Genomic DNA, 26,147 nt, shown 5'->3' with positions numbered 1-26,147 from the left:
CTTGGGCTTCTGCCTCTCGAATGTTCTTCCATGTCAGGGTGCTGACGGCTTTCTGGGGTCAGATGTGACCACTGTGGCTCTCAGAAACCCTGAGCAGCCCTCCTGCCTCTCTGCCGAGGCTGCTGGCTCTTAAGAGTTCTTCCAGAAGGTTCAGACATGGGTGTTATGTCCACATCTGAGCAGCCAGGGTAGGGGGACTTTTAGAAGGAGAAATTCCCAGCCTCCATCCCAGCCAGCCGCCCTCCTACCTTGCCCAAATTGGCCAACCCCAGGGAGGCCTGATGTGGGAGACCCAGGCGCTGTCGAAAGTCTGCCTACACTTAGCCTGCTTTGCCGCTGTGGTTCACTGGGGCAGACAACCATGTGACGTCGTATCGCAAGTGTGCACTGCCTGCTGCTCCTGCCTGCCCCGCCGGCCTCCCCAGCCTGCTTCATCCATCGCTCTGGGAACGCCTCCCACCTCGCACCCCTCTTAACCAACCTCCCTGTCCCCCCCACCCCCACCCCCACCCCAGCCCCAGCTGCACAGCTCCTCCCACCTCCCCTCCCAGGCTGACCCAGAAGAAATCTGGGTTCTCACCCATAAATGAGGCAAGCCCTGGGCTGCCACTTTGAGCCACTCCTAGTTACACTGAACTGAGCGGTGGCTGGGGGTTTGGCAGGAGAACGTGAACTTGGCCACTGCTCTTCCCTCATCCACCATCTCCCCTCCAGCTCAGAGTGTGTGCATTCTGCCACTTTTTGCTGGACAGTCACCTTCCTGCCCTACCTGCCCTGCCCTGCCCTTAGCCAGAGTCCCCATTGCTCTGACTTTGGAGAGGCACTTACCCCCTTGAGCTTGTTGACTGTGGCAGGTGAGCTCTCCGTTCCTCCCATCCCTTTCCTCAGAATTCAGCTGGGAAATTCAGAAGCGAGTTAGCACCTCAAGACAGTCTCTTGTCTGTAATCCCAGGACTGGAATGTGGAAGCAGCTTGGGTGACATGGCTCGTGTGCAGAAAGCAGTGTCAGCCCAGCTGGCCCGTTCTTACTCACCCGCAGAGATTCGGGCTGGGCCTCTTCAGCCTGAGTGCTTCGCCCAAGGAGCCTGGCACCCCCGATGCGGGCTGGGCCAGCTCACCTGCCCCCAGGGCTGCCCGTGAGCCAGAGCCGTAGGCAGTTTGTAGTTCCCGGTAGCATGGATGCCGTAATTCTTTTGCAGGTCATGGGGTGGCCCTGTTTTCTTTTCTTTTCTTTTTTTTTTTTTTTTGTAGCCCTGGGGTTTGAACTCAGGGCCTCACACTTGCCAGACAGGTGCTCTACCACTTGAGCCACTCCGCCAGCCCTTTATTGTGTTGGATCTTTTTGAGATAGGGTCTCAAAACTATTTGAACTATTTGCCCAGGGCTGGCTTTGAACCTCGATCCTCCTGATCTCTGCCTCCTGAGTAGCTAGGATTACAGGTGTGAGCCACCAGCGCCCGGCTGGTCCTGTTTCTTTTTCATCCCCTTTAAGGCTGCAAACACATCTCTTACTGAATAGACCCTGTACGGACTCTTCCCTTTGCTGGGTCGGAGGGTCATGCCATGCCACGGCTGAGCAAATGAAGGCTCAGAGAGGGTGTCAACTTGCCCCAGGCTCTCCAGCATGGGGGCCTTACTGACAGTCAACTTTGAACTCCTGAGCCCTGCTCAGGGCTGGAGAACTGTGGGGTTACCCTATCCTGGGAAGTCACCAGACTTCACCTTCTCCTGCCGCCAACCCCCAGGCCTCTAGCTGGTGAGACTGCCACAGGCCCCTGGCCTGGACGCCCCCAGCCCCCAGCCCCCAGCCTGAGCACCAACCTCCCCTCTCTTCCTCTTCCTTTTCCTCCTCTCCTCTCCTGCCTCTTTCCTCAGCCTCCATGTCTGTGTCGGGGCGTGTGTGTGTGTGTGTGTGTGTGAGAGAGAGAGAGAGAGAGAGAGAGAGAGAGAGAGAGAGACCGTGGTGAGCGCTGTCTCCTGTCCTTGTCTGTGTCTGTCCCCTGCCCACAGCACAGGTGCATGTTGGGGCTCCCTTCCCAGAAGCCCACTCTGACACCCAGAGCCACTGCCCCGCTCTGGGCTGTCCTGGATGCCCAAGTGCTGGGCTCCAGTCGATAGAGGCCTTGGGCCACAGGTGGGATTGTGGGTTGATTCTGGATTCTTCCCCAGCAGCCCATTATGAGGACAGAGGGCGAGGCTGGAACTGAGTGGCCGTGCCAGCTTAGGGAGGGGATGGGGGTAGGGTGGTGGCGGAGGGGTGGGGGGGGCTGGTGTACACCCAGGCCGGGGCCCTGACTTGCTCTCTGCTTTCTGCACATCAGATGAGAGCTCAGAAGAGGAGGACGAGGAGGAGGAACAGGAGGAGGAGGAGGAGGAGGAGGAAGACAAGGCTGGCGGCAGCTATAGGCTGGTTGCCCGGGAGCGGGCACTGTCACCAGGCCTAGAGGAGAGTGGGCTTGGCCTTCTGGCTCGCTTTGCAGCCAGTGCCCTCCCCAGCCCCACAGTGGGGCCATCCCTGTCGGTGGTGCAGTTGGAGGCCAAACAGAAGGCCCGGAAGAAGGAGGAGCGGCAGAGCCTGATAGGTGAGTGTGCGTGGGGTGCTGCTGGGAGGGTGGTGCCATGGGCCCATCCCACAGATGAGAAAACTGAGGCTTAGAGCGATGTATAGGGCAGAGCAGGAGCTGTAGAGTTCCTGTCCTGTGGGCCAGGCCTGCCCTGAGCACACAGTCCTGGCTACAGTGCTGATGATTGGGGGGGGGGGGTCTGCTGTTCCCTAGCAGGGTCATTCTCTGCAAACTTGGCCCTCTGCTGGGCACCCTGAGGGCAGTGGGACTCCGAGATGCAGCCTTGGGGACCAGAGATGCAGGGCGGGCTGAGAAAAGTGTGGGAGAAGGGTGGCTGGCACAGAGGAGGAGGAAGGGAAAGTCAGCTCTGTCTGGGGCATTGGAGGGGTGCAGTTGGGGAGCCCCCCAGGACAGAGAGTAGTAGCATGGCGCTTGGACGGACAACCCGTGGGATGGCAGGTGCAGGGTCACCCTCCCACCTGCCTGCTGGGCTCACTGAGGCCTTGGACACTAACCCTGGGACAGAAGACTCTGGCTCATGCTGGCCTCTCTTCCTTTCCAATTGGGTTTGATCAGATCTGTGCACCAAGGACCTTTGACCTTGCTGTCCTTCTGTGTCCTTTTCTTGGCCATAAGAGTAGGCATGTGACCCTCCTAGCAGAGGCTGGACCCTGCTGGTCCCCATAGGCCTCCTGCAGCTGCCCCCTCCCCCTGTTCAGGGACCAAAGCCCCAAATCCAGCTGGCGCCATCTCCTGGGGCTCCATTCCCAGCATTCAGGCCTGACCCCAGGACCCCCGTCCTGTCTTCCCTCTGCCCCACCGTTGATTAATCCTGGGCTGCAGATCCACGTTTCTCGCAGCTGCAGTCTTTCCCTCAAAACTAAGGCCTGGCCGGACCACGTCTCTGCTCAGAATTGCGTTCACATTACCTTTTTCTCCGCGCCTCCTCCAACATCCTGTACACAGCCCCCCACCATAACCCCTACAATCCCAGGAGGCATCCTGATTCCTCCAGGCTTCTATACTTGCTATTCCTGCAGCCTCAGGCGGCCCGTGCCTGCAGACCACCAGACGGCCTCCCGCTATGGCCGTTTTGCATTTTTAACGTCTGTAGGGTCTGTAGCCATGTCTCCTTTGTCATTGCTGTTAAGGGTAATTTGTGTTTTCTGTCCGTCAGTCTGGCTAGAGTCTCCTGCTTCATTCATTCTGCTCTTTGTTATTTCCTTCCTTCTGTTTTCCTTGGCTGTAATTTGCACCAACTTCCCATTCTGTAAGATAGACGATTGCTCTTCTCCAGTAAAGACATCAGAAGCTGTAAATCTCTCTCTAAACACGGCTTTAATTACATCTCCGGCATCTTGATATATTTCCATATTTTCAAATAGGTATTTTCTACTTTCCTATAACTAGGCAAAATGATTGTTTAGAAAGGTTTTATTTATTTTATAATTATTCTAGGGAAGCTGCCTGGTTATCTTGTTAGTATTTTTTTTTTTTGATGGGGACTAGGATTTGAACTCAGGGCCTTGCACTTGCAAAGCAGGTACTCTATCCTTTGAGCCACACCTCCAGCCTTTTTTTGTGATGGGGTTTTTTGAGATAGGTTCTCACAAACTATTTGCCCAGGATGGCCTTGAACTGCGATCCTCCTGATCTCTGTGTCCTGAGTAGCTGGAATTACAGGTGTGAGCCACCAGTGCCCAAGTGACCTCCATTTCTGATGGAAAGTGTGCCACTACTCAGATGGTTTTTCTGTAAGCCATAGGCCATGCGTTAGTCAGCATTGTACTACTGTACACCTTGACCTCATTCTCTGAATTGATGTACTCGAACTCCATGCCTGGACGTGGGAGAAGGTAGGGGGAGCTTGTGGACAGGGGCTGGAGACCCCCTCTTCTCAGCCACAAACCCCAGTGGCTGCCAGCAGGAAGCTGTCTCACATACCTGAGACAATCAAGTTAAAAAGAGGAAAGGTTCATTTTAATCACAGTTCTGCAGGTTTCAGTCCGTGTTGCTTTGGGCCTGTGACTGCACAGTCCATCATGGTGGGAGCACTATGAGGGAGGGAGGAAGAGGGCGTTCCCCAGCCCCCTTCAAGGCCATGCCCCCAACGACCTCACTTCCTCCCACTAGGCCCCACCCCCTAGGGGTTTTCCACCACCTCCCCATTGTGCAGGGCCAGGGACCAAGCCTTCACATGTGGGTCCATTGAGAACATTCAGGTCAACTTTCTCTTGCTTCCTAGGGTGTCTTCACTGTGGCTCTCAAGGGTGACTGCCATGTACCCTGGTGTGGCCCTTCTTTGTGTCGATTCTGTTCAGTGATCATCTGACATCTTTTTTTGTTGTTGTTTGACAGTACTGGGATTTGAACTCAGGGCCTCCCACTTACCAGCCAGGCACTCTTATCATTTATGCCATGCTTCCAGCCCTATTTGGTGTTTTGTGAGGCAGGGTCTTGCTCTGTAGCCCAGGCTGGCCTTGAACTTGCAATCCTCCTGCCTCAGCCTCCCAAGGGATGGGAATACAGGTCTGTACCACCACGCTTGGCTTTTTTCTACTGTCTGAGGCCAGAGGACCCCTTTCTTTTCCATGTGGGCCCCACACTGCCTATGGTATATGCCAAGAAAAGTGCCTAGAAGCAGGATAGGAGGGGCAGGGATGAGGTCTCACCCCTCTAGCTCCATGTTCCCCTTCGAAGCAAGATTTCCTGACCCCAGGGATGCCCTGGGGTGTTGAGTGGGGTTGTCACAGTGGGGCTCATCAAGTTGAGATTGGAGGGAAACAGCGCTTAGGGTGAGGGAATGGTGGAGGCAGAAGCCTGGAGGTCAGGAGGTATGGATGAGAGCGGCTCTGCAGATGGAGGTCCTGTGTCCCTGTAGCCACAGAGTTGGGGCCCAAGATGCAGGGCAGAGGGAAGCAGGTCTCTTGGCTGAGCAGGGGCTGTGGAATGGATCTTGCTGGGGGAAGAGGGCTGGGCCTTGTGCTGTGGTCCCCTAAGAAGGGAGGCCCAAGAGGTGAGGGACCCCCTCTTAGCGCTGAGGGGTCTGGGACTTTCCTGTGGGCTTCCCCGCCTGCCTCCCCAGGGCCACCTCCCTCCCAGCACACCTGACTGGCGTCTGGGGTTTCCAGGAACCACATGGGAGGTGCTGAGGGGTGAGGGCCTGGGAGGAGGTGGGGGTGGGGGTGGGGGTGGGGACTGGGCACGACTTTGGCCTTCTCTGGGTTTCAGTTTTGTTTGGTGGTAGCAGGACAAAAACTCCCCCAGGGGAATGGGTCTATGTATGGACATCCTGCTGGCAGCCATTGGGGTTTGTGGCTGAGAAGAGGGGGCCTCCAGCACCCTGTCCACAAGCTCCCCCTACCTCCTCCCACATCCAGGCACGGAGTTCGAGTACACCGATTCGGAGAGTGAGGTCAAGGTGTGCAAACAGTCGCCCGCTGGGCTCCTGCGGCCCAAGAAGGGACTTGGGGAGCCGGGCCCCTCCCTGGCCGTACCCACACCTGGCACCCGGGGCCCAGGCCCCACCAGCCCGGACAAAACCAAGCTGGCTGTGGAAAAGGGACGCAAGGCCCGGAAACTGCGGGGCCCCAAGGAACCGGGCTTCGAGGCAGGGCCCGAGGCCAGTGACGATGACCTGTGGACTCGACGTCGCAGCGAGCGTATCTTCCTCCACGATGCCACAGCTGTGGTCCCTGCCCCCAGCAGCACCGCACCGGCCCCCAAGCCCAGCCGCTGCGGCAAAGGCGGTGCCCCCAGCCCACGCAAGGACACCGGTCGTGCCAAGGACAGGAAGGACCCCAGGAAGGTAGGGACTCTGCACGGGTGTGGGACCATGGGGAGGGTCCAGCCTTGAGAAGTGACTTTCACATTATCTGGGTGCCACCTAGCACTGAACACTCAGTGTCATCAGGAGTTTTGTCACCTCTTCCTTTTGGAGGTTACTTGTCTCCATCTCAGAATAATATTTCAAAATGTGAATAAATGCCTGGGACCCTGTGTTAGTCAGCTTCTTGTTACTATGACAAAATACCTGAGATAATTAACTTCTAAAGAAAAAAGGTTGTCAACCATGTTGGTGCACACTGTAATCGCAGCACTAGGAATCTGAGACAGGAGGATCCTGGTTCACGGGCAGCCTGGCTACAGAGTGAGACCCTGTCTCATTAAAAAAAAAAAAAGATTGGGGTCGCAAAATTGCCCTCACAGTGATCTGAGACTCTCCGTTAGGCCCCACCTCCTAAAGATGTTTGCACCACCCCAGGGACCAGCCTCCAAGGTGCCTGGGAGCCATTCGTCCTAACCATGACAGGTCCAGGGGACAACAGTGACATAAAAATGTAGCTTTGCAAATATCCAGAAACCCCGCATGTGCCCAGTGGCCTCCTGCTGGGGCGCAGTCAGCTCCAGTAAGGACTCTCAAGGTCCTTGCAGACTGCTGCGTGCTGGGGACCCCGTGGTGGTTCCTGTTGGTGGCAGTGTCACCAGCAGGTGTTGACACTGTTGTGGTTTGTGGCTTCCGCTCTTACCTGAAGGAAAACCTGATTTCTTCCTAATCAAAAATGTGAAACTAGAGGTGGGTTCTTTTGGTGTTTTTGGTGGTGCCATGGATGGAGCCCAGGGCCTCAGGCATGCGTGCCAGGCTTGTGTTGTATCCCTGAGCAACACCCCAATCCCTGCATGTCCCTTGTAACCAGCATAAGGCCATGGACCCCCTCCTCCCGGGCCCCCCCCCCCCCCGTTCCATCCACACCATTGCTCGTCTCACAGCAGCTACACAGCACAAATGGAGTCACCTCTGTGTGCAGCACCTGTGTGGGGAGAAAAGTTTCAAAGCAGGAGTTTTTTGTTTGTTTTGACTTTTCAAGATAAGCTGTTGCTTTTGCACAGCCCAGGCTGGCCTTGAACTCTTGATCCTCCTGACTCAGCCTCGCAAGTGCTGGGATTATAGGCATGCCCCATCATACCAGGCTCAAAGCAGGATTTTTGGTGAATTCCCATCCGTGTTTTTAAAAACAACAAAACGTAGCTGAGCACAGAGGCCTACGCCTGCAATCCCAGCTACGTAGGGAGCATAAGTAGGAGGATCCCTGTCCAGGCTGGCCCTGGGCAAAAAAGCGAGACCCTATCTTTAGGTATCTGAAAAATACCTAAAGCAAAAGGGCTGGGAATGTGGCTCAAGCCATAGAGAGCTGCCTAGCAAGTTCAAGTCTCTGAGTTCAAATCCCGGTACCACCACCACCACCACCACCACCAAAATGAAAGTGCATGTCCTGATTGTGTCTGTGTAGCCTTTTTGTTTACGTGACTGTGCTATGGAAGGTTCTGGAAGGACACACCACACAGGAGACCTGTTGGAGAAGAGCACACACGCATGTACACTTCAGCATTGCCTCTTTGGCTCCCCTCTGGAGTGGGTTCTCAGGGCCACAGGGCCTGAGGGGCTGAGTGGCAGGGGGGGCGGCCTGCGTCCTCTGTGTCCTCTGAAGGCCCCACTTGCTGCTTCCTCCTGCAGAAGAAGAAGGGGAAGGAGGCCGGCTTAGCAACCTCGCTGCCATCACCCCGGGTTCCCGCGCTTCCCCCCGAGGCCAGGGCCCCTCATGCCGGACCCCTGGCGCCTGCCAAGAGAAGCAAGGCCAAGGCCAAAGGGAAGGAGGCGAAGAAGGAGGTGAGGCTCAAAGTGGGTGTGTGAGGAGGGACTGGGTTAAAATCCTCTCCCCAGGTACAGAGGTGCTGCACCCCGAGTCTGCCCTGCCCCATGTCTGCCTGAGGCCAGCGTGGGCATCACAGACCCGAGGGTCTGCCATGTGCCGCTGTGTTTACCCCCAAGGCTGAGAGAGGAGGAGTGACCGCCGACAGTCCTTGTGCCCTGCCCACCTTAGCAGGACCAAAGACCCTAAACTCTACCATAAGACCTCCGGACCACAGGAGCACAGGAGCAGCCCCTTGGGGTCCCCTGGGTTAAGTCCACTCGGCAGAGGAGGACATGCCAGCTGTGCTGCCACCCCCACACTAGGCCATGTTCCTTCAAATCTGTTGTGCATGGCTGGAAAGCCGTGTGCAGTGACAGGGCCAGCACTGGCCACCGAGTCATCCATCAAATCCATGCAGGCCTTCCTTAGCCACTGTGCACACAGCAGGTACCACTGTGGCCTGACTGTGGCCCTGGTTTTCTGGAAGGTTCCCCAGCATGGCAGAACCCCCCATGCCATTTCCTAAGCCACTGGTCTGTTCTGCTCTGTGCCCAGAACCGGGGGAAAGGAGGGGCCGTGAGCAAATTGATGGAGTGCATGGCTGCTGAGGAGGACTTTGAACCCAACCAGGACTCAAGCTTCTCAGAGGACGAGCATCTGCCGCGTGGAGGGGCTGTGGAGCGGCCTCTGACCCCAGGTGAGTGGCCATAAGGCTGTGTGTGTGTTGGGAGGAGCTGCAGGCCTGAGATTTGGGCAGGGAGGAGCATGTGCAAAGGTCCTGAGGCAGGAGCTTAGCACCTGAGGCAACTGAGTAAGCTGGAGGTTGGGGGTGGGGATGGGGCAAGAGAGCAGCTTTGGGCCTGGGAGGAGTTAAAGGCAGTCACCATCGTCCCCTGGGCCTCAGCACAGAGCCTGGTTTCTATCCCGAGTGACATGAACAGCTGTGCCACGCCATAACTGGGGAGCATTGTGGTCAGATGGTGTTGAAATGAACACCTGACTGCTGCACAGAGGCCTTGCAGGCCCCCAGGGAGGCAGGGTGCCCAGGCTGCCCCCATCCGGACACAGCAGGCTGGGGGCCAGGGTCAGCACAGCAGCAGCAGGGAGAGAAATGGGGTGGGGGCTGGCTGGGCACGGTAGGAGAGAGGGTGGACAGGACGTGGGGACGGACAGGACATGCAGATGAGCAAGGAGACAGGAACAGAGGAGGACCAACTTTGGGAGTCCCAAGAGCAGGGTCCCAGGGTCGGGAACCACGCACGGGGCTTGGATGAATACAGTGTGGGGTGACCGTCACACCCAGCAGGCAGTGGGACCCAGGGCTCCGAAGGAAGAGGGATGGCAGATAGGAATGGGAAGAGGCTGGGCCGGCCCTAGAGAAAGGGGGCCCAGGTGGCCATGTGGCCTCTGTGGGCTTGCTCCCACGAGATGGGGTGGTGAGGGATCCAGGCCATGACTCTCGGCTCAATATGTCATGCACAGTGCTGGACTGTGGCTTGGCAGGTGCAGTCGCCCCGCGGTGTTCCTGGAGGCTTAAGTGGGATCCTGGAGGCCTCTCATGGCCTTGCTACACAACTCTCATTTGGCCATGTCTCTCTTGGCAAAAGCAAGTGACACAGCCAAGCCTGATGTCAATGCCTGGGACATCCCCCTCTGCCCACAAGAGGCTGTAGGGGGTGTGGTGCAGGTGGGGATGGAGAGGGGGTTCATTATTCCTGGACCCCAGAACTGTCCAGGTGACAATGGGAGAATGTGTGACCTAGAGGGAAAAACAGGCCAGGTCCTGGAGTGCATCTGAGGAGGGCAGGGCGGGGAGGCTGGGGAGGAGGCTGGAAAGAAGGGGCCACAGGTGGAGGAAAAGTGGATGGAAAGGCCAGAGCTCCAGCCAGGCATGGTCACTCATGCCTGTGATCGCAGCTACCCCAGAGACAGAGATCAGGAAGATCACAATTTCAGGTCAGTCTGGACAAAGAGTTGGTGAGACTCCATCTCAACCAATAGGCTGGGCGTGGTTGTGCACACTTGTCATCCCAGCCACTCAGGAAGCGTAGGTAGGCAGACCATGGTCCAGGCAAAAATTCGAGACCCTATCTGAAAAATAACTAAAGCCAAAAGGTCTGGGGCCGTGGCTCAGGTGGTAGAGCACCTGCCTAGCAAGTGCAAAAAACAGAGAGGGAGAGAGAGTCAGTCCTATAGGTCTGGCCGAGTGGCGGCAGGATGGGAGATGCCCAGAATATGGGGGTGGTGGCTGGATGTTGGGGTGGGGGAGGCTGTGTGTCCCCTGATCCACAGGGGCCACCAGGCAGGGCCTGGGAGAAGGGAGGGTCTCCCTGATGCCCTGCGGCCCGGCTTGGCCTCACTGCCTGTCCACTGCAGCACCCCGGTCCTGTATCATCGACAAGGATGAGCTGAAGGATGGCTTGCGTGTCCTCATCCCCATGGATGACAAGCTGCTGTACGCGGGGCACGTGCAGACCGTCCACTCTCCAGACATGTGAGTGCGGCCCAGAGCCACACCCACTTCTGCCCAGGGCCACTTCGCTGTGCCTCCCTCTGCAGGTCACTTTCCCTCTCTGGGCTGGGGCAGCTCTGGGGACTTGGTGGCACAGGTGCACCAGGGTCAGCTCTGCTGGTGAAGGGATTTGGTTGGGCACAGCCAGAGGACCCAGCAGATAGGGGGAGAAAGTGTGTGTTGGCCTCTCTTGGACACTGGAGCCTGGCCCAGAATGCTCTGTGTCCCCTTAGTTTCACAGATGGGGAAACTGAGGCCAGAAGGGAAGAGAATTTGCCGCACATTTGTATAGCAAAGTCAGCAAATCTTACAATGCTAGCAGCCTGGGAGGCAGAGCTGAGAATGCCCAGCTGGCGTCTCTCTGGCCACTGTCACCTCACGCATGTTCTCCTTGGCCTCGCAGATACCGTGTGGTGGTGGAGGGTGAGCGTGGGAACCGGCCCCACATCTACTGCCTGGAGCAGCTGCTGCAGGAGGCGGTGAGCGGGGGTGGGGAGGCTGGGCACGTGTGGCAGAGGGTACTCACCCTGACTTGGTCCCTGGTCACCGATTGGCACTCAGTCCCACATTCTCTCAGATCATCGATGTGCGGCCGGCCTCCACTCGCTTCCTGCCCCAAGGGACCAGGATCGCAGCCTATTGGAGCCAGCAGTACCGCTGCCTGTACCCGGGCACCGTGGTGCGAGGTGAGCGTCCTGTTGCCCCCAGAACTCCCGTATCTCTGAGCGAACGCATCAGGATGGATTCATGGGGTCCCTAAAACCAAACTCTAACTGGCTTACCATAAAGACTTTTATGGAATCGCGTAACTGACAACTGTAGGGCCTTTCGGTATGGCTGGATCCAGGTGCTGTTTGAGTGAGGTCAGCCAGGACTCAGGCTCTTGGTATCCTGTTGTTGGAGAATGGCTCATTTTCCAAGTTTCCCCACCTGAGTTGTAGGGTGAACTGATGCTGGCGGGAAGCTGAGGAGTGAGGATGAACGCACATGGACTGTGTATTCATCAGACTTTATTGCCATGACAAAAGACGTGAGCAGCTTAAGGGACCGGGGGCATTTATCTTGGCTCACGGTTTTGGAGGCTTTGACAGCCCTTGGCTGCGTTGATTCTGGGCCTGTGGTGAGGCAGACTGTTACGGCAGTGGGAGCTTGTGGTCTAGGCTGCTCACCTCATGGTGGGCAGGAAGCAGAGGGAAGAGGAAGGGACCTGGAGGTCTCCAGTCCTCGCCCATCTGTGTCTCTCCATTCTGCCTGATTCTTTAGTGACACTTGAGCGGGGTATAGAACAAACGCACAGTGCCAGTGAGACCTACTTCCTGCAGTGAGGCCCCACCCTTTGCATTTTCCATCACCTCCCAAAATGGCACCACCAGCTGGGGACCAAGCCTTCAACTCATGGCAGACATCTCACACTCAAACCTTGACAAGGGCAGATGGTTTTTTCCAGGAAAGCTGGGATTTTGGTAACAGAACAGAGAGAATGGGAGGTTGGCAGAAAAAGTAACAGGTACCCCAGAAGACCAAGTAGGCCTGACACTCAGACCAAAAATGCAGATTCCCAGTGGTCCCCACAGCCATTGTAGAGTCAACATAGCTGACATACTTTGGTTAGACCAAAAAGACAACCAAAAAAAAAACTCCACTATGTGCCAAGAACAGCCCATCTTTTTGGCACCTGGAAATAGGGACTTTGGGCAGTAAAACAGTAGACATCTGCTATAGGCTGAATCATAGGACATTGGACTAGAATGTTGGGTCATCTGTTAGTCACTCAGTTACCATTAAAACCCTGGAAGTCCTGTTAATATGGGAAGAGTTTGTCTAGGATTTCAGTCTCCTGGATCTTTCCATCCTCAAGTACCATGGGGGGTGGGCGGCTTTTCTAGGCCTTCCTCAGGGTGCTTTTTAAGTCCTGCTTACTCCTACCAGCATCCTGAGGCTCCATGATCTTCCTTAGGTAGCATCCTATGTCTTTGTCTTTCTTTGTTTGTCCCTTCATTTTGGTAGACGATGCATCGGTAGCTTTCCGAGAAAGTCCGCAGAACTTGCTCAAGCCCTCCCTGGCTACCTCCTCCTCATTCTCTCTTGTTCCTCAGCCAGTTGAGCTGGGTGTAAAATCTCGGTTGGAAATACTTTCTTGTTACCATTTCACAGTCATCGTTTGAATCTTTTTTGGGGGATGGAATTGGGGTTTGAGCTCCCTACTGCTGGAGCCACACCTCCAGTCCAATTTGCTCTGGTTATTTTGGGGATGGGGGTCTTGAGAACTATTTGCCTGAATGGCCTCAAAGCTTGAGCCTCCTGATCTCAGCCGCCCAAGTAGCTGGGATTACAGCCATCTAAGAACCGTTCGATTCTTATTTAGCTGTCAATACTGTTCAAAAAGTTTAATTCCGTTAGTATTTCCAAGTCTTTGTAGGAGATTTTTTTCTTTCTCTCTGAAATAGTTTATGATTTTCTCTTATCTGTGGAGCTGGAAATCCATGTGCTTTTCTTGCACGCGTGTGTGTTTTCCTTATGGGATATTTGGGGAAGTTGAGGGCGCTGTGATTTTATAGCAGATTTCTTGAATTCTGTAAGACTTTTTTCTGGTGTGGACCACTTGGAAAATTTCTCTTGCTTATTTCATCTGTCATCCCTAGAACTCACACTAGAGAGGTGGCCCTCAGTGTTTCTACCTTTCTTTCTCTATTTTTTTGTCTATTTCTTTATGTTTTTGTTCAGTTTTTCTGGGAGATTTCCTCCACTTTTTTTTTTTCTAAGGAGACATTCTTGCTATGTAGCTCAGGATTGCCTTAAACTCACGATCCTCCCACCTCAGCCTCCCAAGTAGCTGAGATTATGGACGGGTGTGCACCACCACGCCAAGCTTTTCACTTTTACCTTCTAACCCCTTCTGATCTTTTGAATATTTAAAATTTACACTAGCATTTAAAAAACTCAGCTGGGCACTGATGGCACATGCCTGTAATCCCAGCTACTCAGGAAGCAGAGATCAGGAGGATCATGGTTCGAAGCCACCCTGGGCAAATAGTTCATGAGACCCTCTCTTGAAAATAAACGTATCACAAAAAAGGGCTGGTGGGGTGGTTCAAGGTGTAGGCCCTGAATTCAAACCCCAGTACCACCAAAAAAAAAAAAAAAAAAATTCCCAAGACTTCTTTCTCATTTTCTGAGTGTTCCTTTTCAAAACAAAATCTGTTTAATCCATCAACACATTGTCTTTTTTAAAAAGTATCTCTGAGAATGCATTTTTCCATCAGGTATCCTCTGCTCCCTTAGTCTCCTCGTGATGGGGGGTGGGCAGGGGTGTTTTACAGGGGACCCCAAGTACTGGCACGTGTAAGTCTTTCCCTGTGGCTGGTCGGTTTCCCAAGACCCGTGTCCTTGAGGTTGTTAGCACAGCGTGTATGCTGGGAGTGGTGTCCCCTCTTCAGTGTGCAGGTCATCCATTATAGAAGCCTCAACCCCAGCTTGGTGGGGGTCACCCACCTCCTCACCTGTGCCCCAGATCCTTCGGTCCAGAGCCGAGCGACCCTCCAGGGTCGTGACACTCGGTGGCACCCCGCTGTTCAGTGTTGGGGTCTCCTGCACCTGTGCCATGGCAACCTCGTCAGCATCAGCTCTCAGAACGGCAACTGAGGGCAAAATCAGTTCTCTTACAGCACTGGGATTTGAACTCAGGGCTTTCACCTTGAGTCACTCCACCAGCCCTGTTTCGTGTTGGGTTGTTTTGAGATAGGGTCTTGTGAACTATTAGCCCAGGCTCGCTTTGAACCTCGATCCTCCTGATCTCTGCCTCCTGAGTAGCTGGGGTTACAGGCGTGAGCCACCACACCCGGCCCTTTCATCCACTCTTGATGACGTCTTCTGGATGTGGGCTGTTGCTCCTCTCTCTGTCCTTCAGAGCTGACATCCTATGGTCCCTGTCTTGGTTCTGGGGAGGGTCTCGGGCACGGCACCACCACGCGCAATCAGCTGTGCATAGCACCTGATGTCCAGACACACATTCAGAAATGAGTGAGCTGGCTTTGCGTCCCCGGCCCCTGTGCCTCTGATGACCACATGGGCACCGCATGTGTACACAGCGGTGTCCTCATGGCTGTGTCTTAGTGACCCGGGCTGAGCACAGGCTGGCGCCCTTGGGGATCCCCTGACCTGCCCTTCCCCACAGGGCTGCTGGACCTGGAGGACGATGGTGACCTGATCACCGTGGAGTTTGACGATGGAGACACGGGCAGGATTCCCCTCTCCCACATCCGCCTCCTACCACCTGACTACAAGATCCAGTGTGAGTAGTGAGCCTGTGACAGGGACTGGGGTCACTGCTGTCCTGATGGTGAGTGCCACTCCCAGAACAGGCCAGGGAGAGTGGATCTCAGGCCTCCTGTGACCCGTGATGGCAGCCACAGGCCCATCAGTCAAGGCTGTGGGAGGCTGGTCAAGTGTCATTGTCACTAAATTGTTATTATTACAAACTCAGGGCCTTGTGCTTGCCGGGCAGGCGCGCTACCCCTTGAGCCACACCCCCAGCCCTCTTTTTGCTTTAGTTATTTTTCAGGTAGGGTCTTGCATTTTTGCCTGGGGCAGGCCTCAGACCAAGATCCTCCTAACTCCACTGTTCTGGTAGCTGGGATTACAGGCATGCACCACCATGCCTGGCCTTGATCAAGTATTATTATTGAATACCTGGAGATGTAGCTCAGTGGTAAAGCGCTTGCCTGGCGTGCAGGAGGCCCTGGGTTCCATCCCCAGCTCTGCAAAAGAGAACAGGTATTATTGTTGCCTCCAGGCCCCACATGGTGTTGAATTCTTGCCTCGGCCCCATGTGTGCCTGGTGCACCTGTCCCCTCTGATTGACTAGTGACTTAACTAGGGCTCAGAAGTTAATGAGTCATAAGAAACAGAGGCAGGGCTTGACCCCACCGTGCCTGACTGCTGGGGGTTGCTAAATCTGAGGTCTTAAGTGGATTGTCACAGCACCAGGCAGCTTAGTCGGTCACTCGGGCCATTCTGTGCACCCACCGATCTGCAGCATTGGGATCCAGGGTCCCCACTCGCTGTGACAGACACAGACCTGGACGCTTGCAGGCCTGAGCTCTGTCTTCTCCCCCTGCAGGTGCTGAGCCCTCCCCGGCACTCCTTGTGCCCAGCGCCAAACGCCGCAGCCGGAAGACCAGCAAAGACACCGGGGAGGGGAAAGAGGGGACCGTGACGGGGGCCGAGGAGGCGGGGGCCAAGGCGCGGGGGCGCGGGCGGAAACCCAGCGCCCAGGCCAAGGGTGGTAAGTTGGCCCTGTCGGGGTGGGGACCGGGCACTGCAGGAGTCCGAACCTGGGGCTCAGGGGCCGCGCGGGTGACCTGTCCCCATGCCTGTGGGATCTCTGCAGTGCGGGGCAGTGCTGCCCTGTTGACAGGGTAGGGAGCGGGCCCAGGGACGTGAGTGCAGACATCAGAGGCAGAGCTGAGATCCAGCGTAGGTGTATTTCACACCCGAACCCAAATAAAAGAGTTTTGGGCTCCAAGCTGAGGACCTGCTGTGGGGTCAGCACACCTCGGATGATTGGTACACACGAACCACTCATTCTAAGAAGTCTGCCCAGGTTTCATGGGGTGAGGGTTGCTACCAGGGCTTTCTTGTTTTCCTCTTTTGGTAGCACTGGGATTTGAACTCAGGGCCTTGTGCTTGCTAGGCAGGCGCTCTACTACTTGAGCCCCACCCCTGGCCCTTTTTGCTTTTAGTTATTTTTTCAGTTAAGGTCTCACACTTTTACTCTGGACCAGCCTCAGACCATGATCCTATTTACCTCTGCCTCCTGCTTAAATGGGGTTATAGGTGTGTGCCACCACGCCTGGTGTGTCTGTTGAGATGGAGTCTCACTAACTTTGCCCACGCCGGCTTTGAACTGTGATCCTCCTGATCTCTGCCCTGAATAGCTGGAATTACAGGTGTGGGTCACCGTGCCCAACTGCTACCAGAACCCTTAGCCTGTCTCCTGCCAGGGAGCCCCTGCCTTGGCTCGCCCAGGCCTCATTTTTTGTCTTCTCTCTTCTAGACAGAGCTGCTGCCCTGGAGGAGGAGACTGCCACAGATGAGGTCACCAGTACCCCCTTAGTGCTGGAGCCCATCAGTACCCCAGGTTCCAAGAAGAGCCCCTCAGAACCTGCGGACAAGAGGGCCAAAGCCACCAAGACTCGCACGGCCCCCCCGCAGCCCAGCCCTGCACAGCCCGCCTTCACCAGCTGCCCAGCTCCCGAGACCTTTGGGGAGCTGCCGGCCCCTGCCGCACCCCTGGCCCAAGCTCCCCTCGTCACCATGCCTGCCACCCGGCCCAAGCCCAAGAAGGCTCGGGCCACCGAGGAGACAGGCGCCAAAGGCTCCCGGAGGCCAGGCGAGGAGGCCGAGCTACTCGTGAAACTGGACCACGAGGGCGTCACATCCCCCAAAAGCAAGAAGGCCAAACAGGCCCTGCTCCTGCGGGAGGACCCCGGGGCAGGGGGCTGGCAGGATCCCAAGGGCCTGCCAAGCATGGCCAGCTACCCCCCAGCTGCAGGCGGTGGAGACTCCAAGGCAGCCTGGCCCAAGGCCCTGGAGGGGGACCTCGCCCAAGAGCCCGGATCGGGGTTCCCCCTGGAGGATCCTGGGACCCCCAAGAGCCCGGACAAGGCCCAGGCCGAGCAGGACGGGGCCGAGGAGTCAGAGTCCAGCAGCAGCAGCAGCAGCGGCTCTGAGACAGAGGGCGAGGAGGACGGCGAGAAGAATGGGGAGGACGGCCGGGGGGCAGGGGGCAGGAACTGCAGCGCCTCCAGCTCCAGGGCCTCCTCCCCGGCCTCCTCGTCCTCGTCGTCCTCCTCATCCTCTTCATCCTCCTCCTCGTCCTCCTCGTCCTCCTCGTCGTCTTCGTCCTCCTCGTCCTCGTCCTCGTCCTCGTCCTCCTCCTCGTCCTCCTCCTCCTCCTCGTCCTCGTCCTCCTCCTCGTCCTCGTCCTCCTCGTCCTCCTCGTCCTCCTCCACCACAGATGAAGACTCATCCTGCAGCTCAGAGGACGAGACGGCCCCAGCCCCCGCAGCCGGTCCCTCTGCGCAGCCAGCGCTCCCTGCCAAGGTGCCCAAGCCAGCTGGCAAGGTGCGCTCCTCAGGCCACTCCCCGGGCAAGAAGGCGCCCGCTGCCCAGCCACCTGTGCCACCATCCCAGCCGCCGCAGCCTCTGCAGCCCAAGGCCCAGGCCGGGGCCGGGGCCAAGAGTCGACCCAAGAAGAGAGAGGGCGTCCACCTGCCCACCACCAAGGAGCTGGCCAAGCGCCAGCGCCTGCCATCCGTGGAGAACCGGCCCAAGATCGCCGCCTTCCTGCCCGCCCGGCAGCTGTGGAAGTGGTTCGGCAAACCCACCCAGGTAACGGCCGGGCCCCCAGGCGCTGTCCTCTGTCTGTGACCTCCTCAGAGCCGCCAGGACCCCCGGGGCGGACGTGGCCCCGGTGACAGGCTGCACCCTGGGTTTCAGGGCACCCTTGTCCCCTGTGCCAGAGCCTCCGTGTGTGGGACCCGAGGGAGTTTTACATTTCTGTGACCAATACCAGAAGAAAGAACGTAGCTGAGAAAGGATTTCTTCTTATTTTTTTGGAGGGACTGGGGTTTGAACTCAGGGCTTCATACTTGCTAGGCAGGTGCTCTGCCCCTTGAGTCACTCCTCCAGCCTATCTCGCTCTGGTTATTTTGGAGATGGGGTCTCACAAACCATTTGCCCAGGCTAATCTTGAATCAAGACCCTCCCGACCTCAGCCTCCCAAGTAGCCAGGATTACAGGAAGGATTTATTTTGGCTCACAGTTTCAGAGGTGTCATCCATCGTGGTGGGGAGGGTGTGGTGGAGCATAGCACCCCAAGTCATGGCGGCCAGGACGCAGAGGAGAGGGATGTAGAAAGAGGCCAGGGCAAGATACAACCCGCAGTGACACCCCAGGAGCTACCTCCTCCAGCCAGGCCCACCCCCTGCCTTTCAGCAGCACCAGTACCGCCATGAATCCATCAAGGGATTAACCCATCGACTAGTCAGAGCCCATGATGTAGTCCCTGGAGCCCTCTCAGATGCGCGCGTTGCGAGTGTCCTAGGCGTCCCCTGTGCACACACAGTGCACGACGCACACAGGTGTGCAGCGCACGTTCACGTGCACTTCTCAGTGCAAGCCGTTCTGGAAGCTTCCGTGTGGAGCACGGGAAGAGCCCTGGTGGTCAGCAGTCCACCCCACACCCCTGGGTGGGAGGAGCAAGTGTTTGGCTGAGTTTTCCATCACTGGAACAAAACACCCGGGGTAATTAGTGTGCAAAGGGAGAAGGTTTGTTTTGGCTCTTGAGTGGAGCTGTTAGGCCTCCGGCAGGGATAGGAAGCAAAAGGGAAAGAGAGGAAGAAGCCTGGGTTCTGCAGTCCCCGTCAGGGCACATCCCCAGTGACCAAAGGACCTCTGGTGACACCCCTCCTACTCTCTCTTGGGACCCTCTGGGCTCAAGGGCATCGCGTCAGCTCCCGGTGCACATCCGTGAGGCTGGAGAGGTGGAGAAACTTCTGAATCACTTCTTGGGGTTCTCGCTCTCCCTGCCCCCCGCCCCGATCCTCATGCATGCTGGGCTTGGGCTCTCGCTGTGCCTGCACGGTCAGTTAGAACCCCCCAAGGTGGCTGCACCCCTGGGGGCTCTTTAGAGCTGGGGTATTCTGACACAGGGGGCTTATGGCCACTTGAGCCCCAGCTCTGGCTGCCCCAGATCTCCCCACCTGGGGAACCCTAACTTGACCCTGGCTCCCCCCACCCCGTAGCACACAGCAGCCTCTGTGGATAGCCAGCTGCGGGCCGGAAGGGGCTCTCGGCTGCGTCACTTCTTGACAGGCCAGCCCGAGTGCCAGACTCTCATGGAATCTTTCCAGAAGGCTGCGGGGCCAGGCCTGCAAGTGCCCTATTCCAGCAGGTGCTTTAATCTGAGGACCAGGTCAGAGCTCTGAGCCGAGGACAGAGCCGTCCATCGTCACCATCCTTGGCTTTCCCTCATTTTAGCTGTTCGCTGGTTCCAGTTTAATGTCCGTGAGGGCCCTCAGTTCTGTAAAGAAAAGAAACCAAACCACGCTTGGCTTTAGCACAAGGGCAGACTAAATTGGTCTCTTAGCAGAACCGTTCAGGAGTTTCCAGCTTCAGGTTCAGGTGGATCCAGGTGCTCGAAGGCTGTCTTCAGAGCCATGCTCAGTCTTTGGCTTCTTTCAGCTTCCTTGTGCTGCTCTTGTCTGGGCAGCAGGAAGGTCCAGTGGCTTTCTGCTCACGGGACAGAAGGAAAGAAATTCTCTCCCAGATGGTGGAATGTCTTGCCTGGGTCTTGGGCTGCTCCTGAGCCAGCACAATGGCCCATAGGAGGACGGGATGTTCTGATTGGCTAGACCACGTCCTGTACCCGCCACAGGGGCAGAATCAGCCCCACAGGAAACACCATTGGACAAGAGGGTTGTCTGTTACTGTTAGGAAGGGGAAGCTGCTGGGTGCCAGAGAGTCACTTGGTGTCTTTGGCAGTCCAGTATTCCCTGAGCTGAAGGAAATTTGAGCAGTTTACAGCCCCCACACAGAAATTAGCTATTTAAAAGTCTGTTGTTACTCACCTCTATAATCCCAGCTTGGGGGAAGGAGCAGAGGCAGGAGGACTGTGGTTTGAGACCAACCCTGGGCAAAAAGTTACTGAGACCTCATCTTAACCTAGGTGTGGTGGTGCAGGCCTGGCATTCCAGTAACATGGAAGGTGTATATAGGATAATTCTGGTCCAGGCCAGGACAGTCAAAAACACGAGACCCTACCTGAAAAATAACCAAGTTTAAAAAAGGCTGGGGGTGTGGCTCAAGTGATAGAGCACCTGCCTAGCAAGTACAAGGCCCTGAGTTCAAAACCCCAGTACACTCCCTCCCAAAAAAGTCCTACTGCCAGAGCCCCAGAGGCTTCTGGATAAGACAGAGGGTCCACACAGAATCCCTGCTTAGGCAGAAAAAGTGACATAGAACCTGGCCACCAAAGCGAGAAGGGAGAAGTGAGTCTTAGACTAGTTCCAGGTGAGAAGGAATTTCTCCCCCAGGCGTGGCCACGACGGAGGCAGGCAATCTAGGGGCACCCGGGCATGGGTTTGTGCCTGGAGCACTGCAGAAGTGTTTGTTGAGTGAATAAACAACTCCAAGCACAGTAGGATGCCTGACTGCCTGTCGGTCAGTTGGCAGCGGGGCTGAGGGGGCAGTGGAGGCCATGCAGGGTTGATGTCCTCCTGGTTACAACCCATAGCCCACTCAGCAGGGTGGAATGTGGCCCCAGCCCCTCACCCTGCTCAGGCCACATGACACCTGCTCTCCCTTGTCTTGATGTCTGTTTGGGGGCCAGGGATCGGCAGCTAGTGACAGGCACTGCTCCAAGGTGCTGAGTGGACATTGGACCCCAAATCCCCCCCAGTAGGAGGCAGCAGGGGACGAGTGGTCTTGTCACCTGGGAGGTGGCCTGGGCCTCACACCCCCCTCCTAGAAAGTGGGGGTCACAGGGACCTGGCCTGGCTTCTCAGGGAGGTAGCAGCCCCATGAGGGACAGTGCTGACCCTCTTCGGCCTGCAGCAAGCCCCAGGGACAGCAGGGGTCCCCACATGTCCCCACGGGTCTGTGTTATGTGCCAATGGTCCCCATGGCTGCTGAGCCCCCTCAATTTATAAATAAAGCCTCTCTGGGGCTCCCCGTGTCAGCGAGTTGAAGAGGACTGTGATGGTCAGCTACAACAAAAACGCCTGAGGCAGTCAGCTTATAAGGAAGAAAGGTTTATTTTTATTTATTTACTGGTGGTATTGGGGTTTGAACTCGGGGCCTTGCACTTGCCAGGCAGGCGCTCTATCACTTGAGCCACTGCCCCAACCCTTTTCGCTTTAGTTATTTTTCAGGTAGGGTCTCGAATTTTTGTACAGAGCCGGCCTCCAACTGCCATCCTCCTACTCTGCCTCCTGCGGAGCTGGATTGCAGGCACATGCCACCACGTGTAGCTAGTTTGTTGAGAAGGCGTCTTGTAACTTCTTGCCGGGGCTGGCCTTGTGCGGACTGCCATGCCATCTCCACCTCTTTTGAGCAGCAGGGATTACAGATGTGCACCACTGTGCTCTCAGTTCACAGCCACTGGGCTCCATTGCTTTGGGCTTACGATGAGGTGGGAGGAGCAGAGCTGCTCTCCTCATAGTGAGAGAGAGAGGGAGAGAGAGAGAGGACAGAGAGGAGAGAGGAGAGAGAGAGAGAGAGGACAGAGAGGAGAGAGGAGAGAGAGAGAGAGGACAGAGAGGAGAGAGGGGGAGAGGAGAGAGGAGAGGGAGAGAGAGGAGAGGGAGAGAGACAGTGAGGAGAGAGAAAGAGGGAGAGAGCAAGAGAAAAAGGAGAGGGGGAGGGAGAGAAAAAAGAGAGGAAGAGAAGAGAGGAGAGGAGCGGGGGAGAGGAGAGGGAGAAAGGGCGGGGGTCCTTATATACCCTTTGAGGACACGCCCCCTGACGTCATTGCTCTCGCTAAGCCCCGCCTCTTAAAAAAGGCTCCTCCACCTCCCGGGGGGCAGCCGCTGGCGGCCAGGCCTCCCGGCTCCTGACTTCTTGCAGTTAAGGGACAGGGACGACACGGGGGCTTCGTCGCCTCCACCCCTAACTGCGGGATGCCCCAAGGCTGGCTGTCGGGCCGGGCGCGGGGTGCGGGCTCCGGGGGTCCGGGGGCGCCGGGCGGTGGGCTGAGCGCCTGGCGTGTCCCGCAGCGCCGCGGCATGAAGGGCAAGGCCCGCAAGCTCTTCTACAAGGCCATCGTGCGGGGCAAGGAGATGATCCGCATCGGCGACTGCGCCGTCTTCCTGTCGGCCGGCCGCCCCAACCTGCCGTACATCGGCCGCATCCAGAGCATGTGGGAGTCGTGGGGCAACAACATGGTGGTGCGCGTCAAGTGGTTCTACCACCCCGAGGAGACCAGCCCCGGCAAGCACCTCCGCGACGGCCAGGTGAGCCGCGGGCCCCCCCGCCCGGCCCCCGGCCCCGCCCTCCGGCGCCCCCCGGCCCCGCCCCCCGGCGCCCCCGCCCCGCCCCCGGCACCCCGCCCCCCCCGCCCCGCCCTCCGGCGCCCCAGCCCCGCCCCCGGCACCTCGCCCCCCCCCGCCCTCCGGCGCCCACGCCCCGCCCCCCGGCACCCCGCCCCCCCCGCCCCGCCCTCCGGCGCCCCAGCCCCGCCCCCGGCACCTCGCCCCCCCCCGCCCTCCGGCGCCCACGCCCCGCCCCCCGCCCCCGCCCCCCGGCACCCCGCCCCCCCCGCCCCGCCCTCCGGCGCCCCAGCCCCGCCCCCGGCACCTCGCCCCCCCCCGCCCTCCGGCGCCCACGCCCCGCCCCCCGCCCCCGCCCCCCGGCACCCCGCCCCCCCCCGCCCCGCCCTCCGGCGCCCCAGCCCCGCCCCCGGCACCTCGCCCCCCCCGCCCCCCGGCACCTCGCCCCCCCCGCCCCCCCCGGCACCCCGCCCCGCCCTCCGGCGCCCCCGCCCCGCCCCCTGCACCCCGCCCCCCCCGCCCCCCGGCACCCCGCCCCCCCGCTCCGCCCCGCCCCGCCGCGGGCTGAGGCGGGACCCAAGCCCACCCGCGCTCCCTGCCTGTCCCCACCGCAGCACTGGGACCAGAAGGCCGGCCGCAGCCTCCCCGCGGGCCTGCCCGCCTCCAGCCAGAGGAAGGACTTCATGGAGGTAGGCGACACCTCCGCGCTGGGCTGGGGCAGGTGGGGTGGCCGCCGTGGCCTGGCCGCCCCGGCTCTGCTACTGAGCTGCCCGGTCCCGAGCTCCGTCCCCGCCTCTGTCCGCGGGTCCCCCGCCTCTGTAGGTCCTGCTGTGTCTGCTCTGTGCTTCTCTCTCTCTCTCTCTGGCTCTGGCTCTCTCTCTCTGTCTCTCTCTCTCTCTCTGTCTCTCTCTCTCTCTCTCTCTGTCTCCGTCTGTCTCCGTCTCTCTCTGTCTCTGTCTCTGTCTCCGTCTCTGTCTATCTGCCTCTCTCTCTCTCTCTGTCTCTCTCTCTCTCTCTCTCTCTGTCTCTCTCTGTCTCTGTCTCTGTCTCCGTCTCTGTCTATCTGCCTCTCTCTCTCTCTCTGTCTCTCTCTCTCTCTCTCTCTCTGTCTCTCTCTGTCTCTGTCTCTGTCTCTCTCTATCTCTGTCTCTGTCTCTGTCTTTCTGTCTCTGTCTCTCTCTGTCCTCTGGGTCTCTGTCTGTGGCCTGGTCCTCTGGGACAGGACGGGGTCCCCTGCCAGCCCCTGACGAGGCCACCATGCCCGCAGCGCGCCCTGTACCAGTCGTCGCACGTGGACGAGAACGACGTGCAGACGGTGTCGCACAAGTGCCTGGTGGTGGGCCTGGACCTGTACGAGCAGATGCTGAAGACCAAGAAGTACCAGGACAGCGAGGGGCTCTACTACCTCGCGGGCACCTACGAGCCCACCACGGGCATGATCTTCTCCACGGACGGCGTGCCCGTGCTCTGCTGAGCGCCGCGGGCGTGTGCGCGTGTGCGCCGTATGCATGCACGTGTGTGCACGTGTGCACACGTCTCCAGCCCCCGTCCATCCCCTCGGCGCCCCACACGGGGGTGGGGGCTCCTCTCTGCTATCAGGGTACGGCTCTGTGTCCCCTCTGGGTGGCCCTGGCCGGACAGGCCTGGCTTCCTCCCAGCACCTTGTTCCCAGTTGGCGAGGTCCCCCCGGCCCTCCCCGGGTCCCCATGCAGACTACAGTGCGGATTTCCAAGGAACCAAACGCAGGCCTGCTCTGGGTTTGGTCACCCCCAACGTGGCGTCCATCCCCAAGGCCCCTCCCAGCATGGGTTTGGGGCTCCCGACGCCAACCAGCCTCAGCCGACCAAGCCGGGCACCTGGGCACCTGCCCCGCCTGGCCTCCATCCTCTCAGGACGGCCTGGACTTGGGGAACAAGCCAGGGGGAGGGGGGGGAGGAAGGGCAGCCCAGGCATCCAGCGGCACCCCCACCCCCAGCCCTGACCCTTACACTACAGAGACCCCCCCCAAAATGGTGCTGAAACCCGCGGCCGGCCATGCCCAGCCCCTCCAGCCGTGAGGGGTCTTCTTACTGTACAGTTTTATTGTACCAAGAGTCGCCTGCCTCTGTATCATACACTTTTAAATGGAGTCGACTTTTTAATTATATATATAAAGATAAATATATATAAATATATATAAATATAAACTTTTTAAAACTGTGAAAAAATAGCTATGAAATTATAAAAAAAAAACACACATTCTGACGTGCAGAATATTTTTTTTTATTTCCTGTTAGATTGTGAGTGTCTAGCACCCGGCTTCATGAGCCCCACCCCCACCCTGCTCCCCAAGTCCCCAGCACCCCCTTGCTCTCCCATGTGTACTGTATGCCCCCCCCAGGTGAGAAAGAGAGAGGGAGAAGGGAGGGCGCCCAGGCCCAGTTCCTGCTGGGCCCAAAAGCACTTAGCCAGCCCCCGTGCCTTCCGGACCGGCCGGACCCGGAGGCCTCCAGCAGACAATCTAGAGGAAAGGAAAAGCCAGACTTTTGGTTTTTGTTTTTTTGGGGGGGAGTTATTGTTTGCTTTTTTTTTTTAAGTTTCTTTTGGAATTTTGTTTGTTGGCAAAAATTCTGTGTGATCTTTTTCATAAAAAAAAAAAAATTTAATTCGAAAAATACTGTTGCTTGGAGTGAGTTATTTCAGGGGTGGGTGGGCTTGGGGGGGTCTGGTTATGGGGGCGGATCCACGGCTTCTCGTTATGGGGCTGTGGGGTGGCCAGAGGAGGAGGACTGGAAGCTGAGGCTTGTAGCAACGTGTGGTTATTTAAATTTGAGCTCATTTAAGGAGAGGACAATAAAAAGCCAAATTTCTCAGTGGCACCAGCGGTGGCTGGGGTATGGGATGGGGAGGAGCGGCTGTGTCCGGAAGTTCAGGAAGTTCTTGGGCTTGAGGGCTGTGTCTCCTTTCCCTTCCTTTAAAATGCCACTTGAGAGGCTGAGGTCAGGAGGATCGAAGTTTGAGGTCAGCCCACACATACAGTTCATGAGACCCCCATCTCCAAAATAACCACAGCAAAATGGGCTGGAGGTGTGGCTCAAGCGGTAGAGCGCCTGCTTTGCAAGTGTGACATCCTGAGTTCAAATCCCAGTTCCACCAAACAAAACAAAAACCCCACAGTGCTATTAACTGTGCTAAGCAGCAAGCCCCAGCCCTGGGGCCCTGGAGAAGACGCTGATGGTCTGGGTGGGCCTGAACCCACACATGGATGGGGCAGGAAAGAAAAGTCCTATAGCTGGGAAGGGTGGCGGTTCTGGCCCCAGCCCTTTGGGCCCCGGGGAACCTGAGTGGG

The 26,147-nt window shown here is 57.6% G+C and overlaps 1 protein-coding gene and 1 non-coding gene across 8 annotated transcripts in view; both read left to right on the top strand.

Moving 5' to 3' along the window:
• The window catches only part of Tnrc18 (trinucleotide repeat containing 18), a 70,672-nt gene extending 45,238 nt beyond the window's left edge, over window positions 1-25,434 (top strand). For all 7 annotated transcript variants that reach the window (XM_074075487.1, XM_074075484.1, XM_074075482.1 and 4 more), the window contains 13 exons: window positions 2,322-2,582; window positions 5,945-6,372; window positions 8,080-8,232; window positions 8,813-8,954; window positions 10,634-10,751; window positions 11,173-11,248; window positions 11,347-11,455; window positions 14,944-15,060; window positions 15,889-16,053; window positions 16,825-18,161; window positions 22,547-22,783; window positions 23,434-23,508; window positions 24,087-25,434. In XM_074075487.1, the coding sequence (XP_073931588.1) occupies window positions 2,322-2,582; window positions 5,945-6,372; window positions 8,080-8,232; window positions 8,813-8,954; window positions 10,634-10,751; window positions 11,173-11,248; window positions 11,347-11,455; window positions 14,944-15,060; window positions 15,889-16,053; window positions 16,825-18,161; window positions 22,547-22,783; window positions 23,434-23,508; window positions 24,087-24,293 (3,425 nt within the window). In that variant the 3' untranslated portion in view covers window positions 24,294-25,434. The remainder of the gene's footprint in view (window positions 1-2,321; window positions 2,583-5,944; window positions 6,373-8,079; window positions 8,233-8,812; window positions 8,955-10,633; window positions 10,752-11,172; window positions 11,249-11,346; window positions 11,456-14,943; window positions 15,061-15,888; window positions 16,054-16,824; window positions 18,162-22,546; window positions 22,784-23,433; window positions 23,509-24,086) is intronic.
• Trnaa-ggc (transfer RNA alanine (anticodon GGC)) lies at window positions 15,460-15,532 on the top strand. The gene has a single exon. It is a non-coding gene; the product is annotated as a tRNA-Ala (tRNA).
• Window positions 25,435-26,147: the final 713 nt, after the last annotated feature.

The sequence above is a fragment of the Castor canadensis genome, chromosome 6, assembly GCF_047511655.1.
Source record: "Castor canadensis chromosome 6, mCasCan1.hap1v2, whole genome shotgun sequence".
NCBI lineage: Eukaryota > Metazoa > Chordata > Mammalia > Rodentia > Castoridae > Castor > Castor canadensis.
This window is presented reverse-complemented; position numbering and strand designations above follow the sequence as displayed.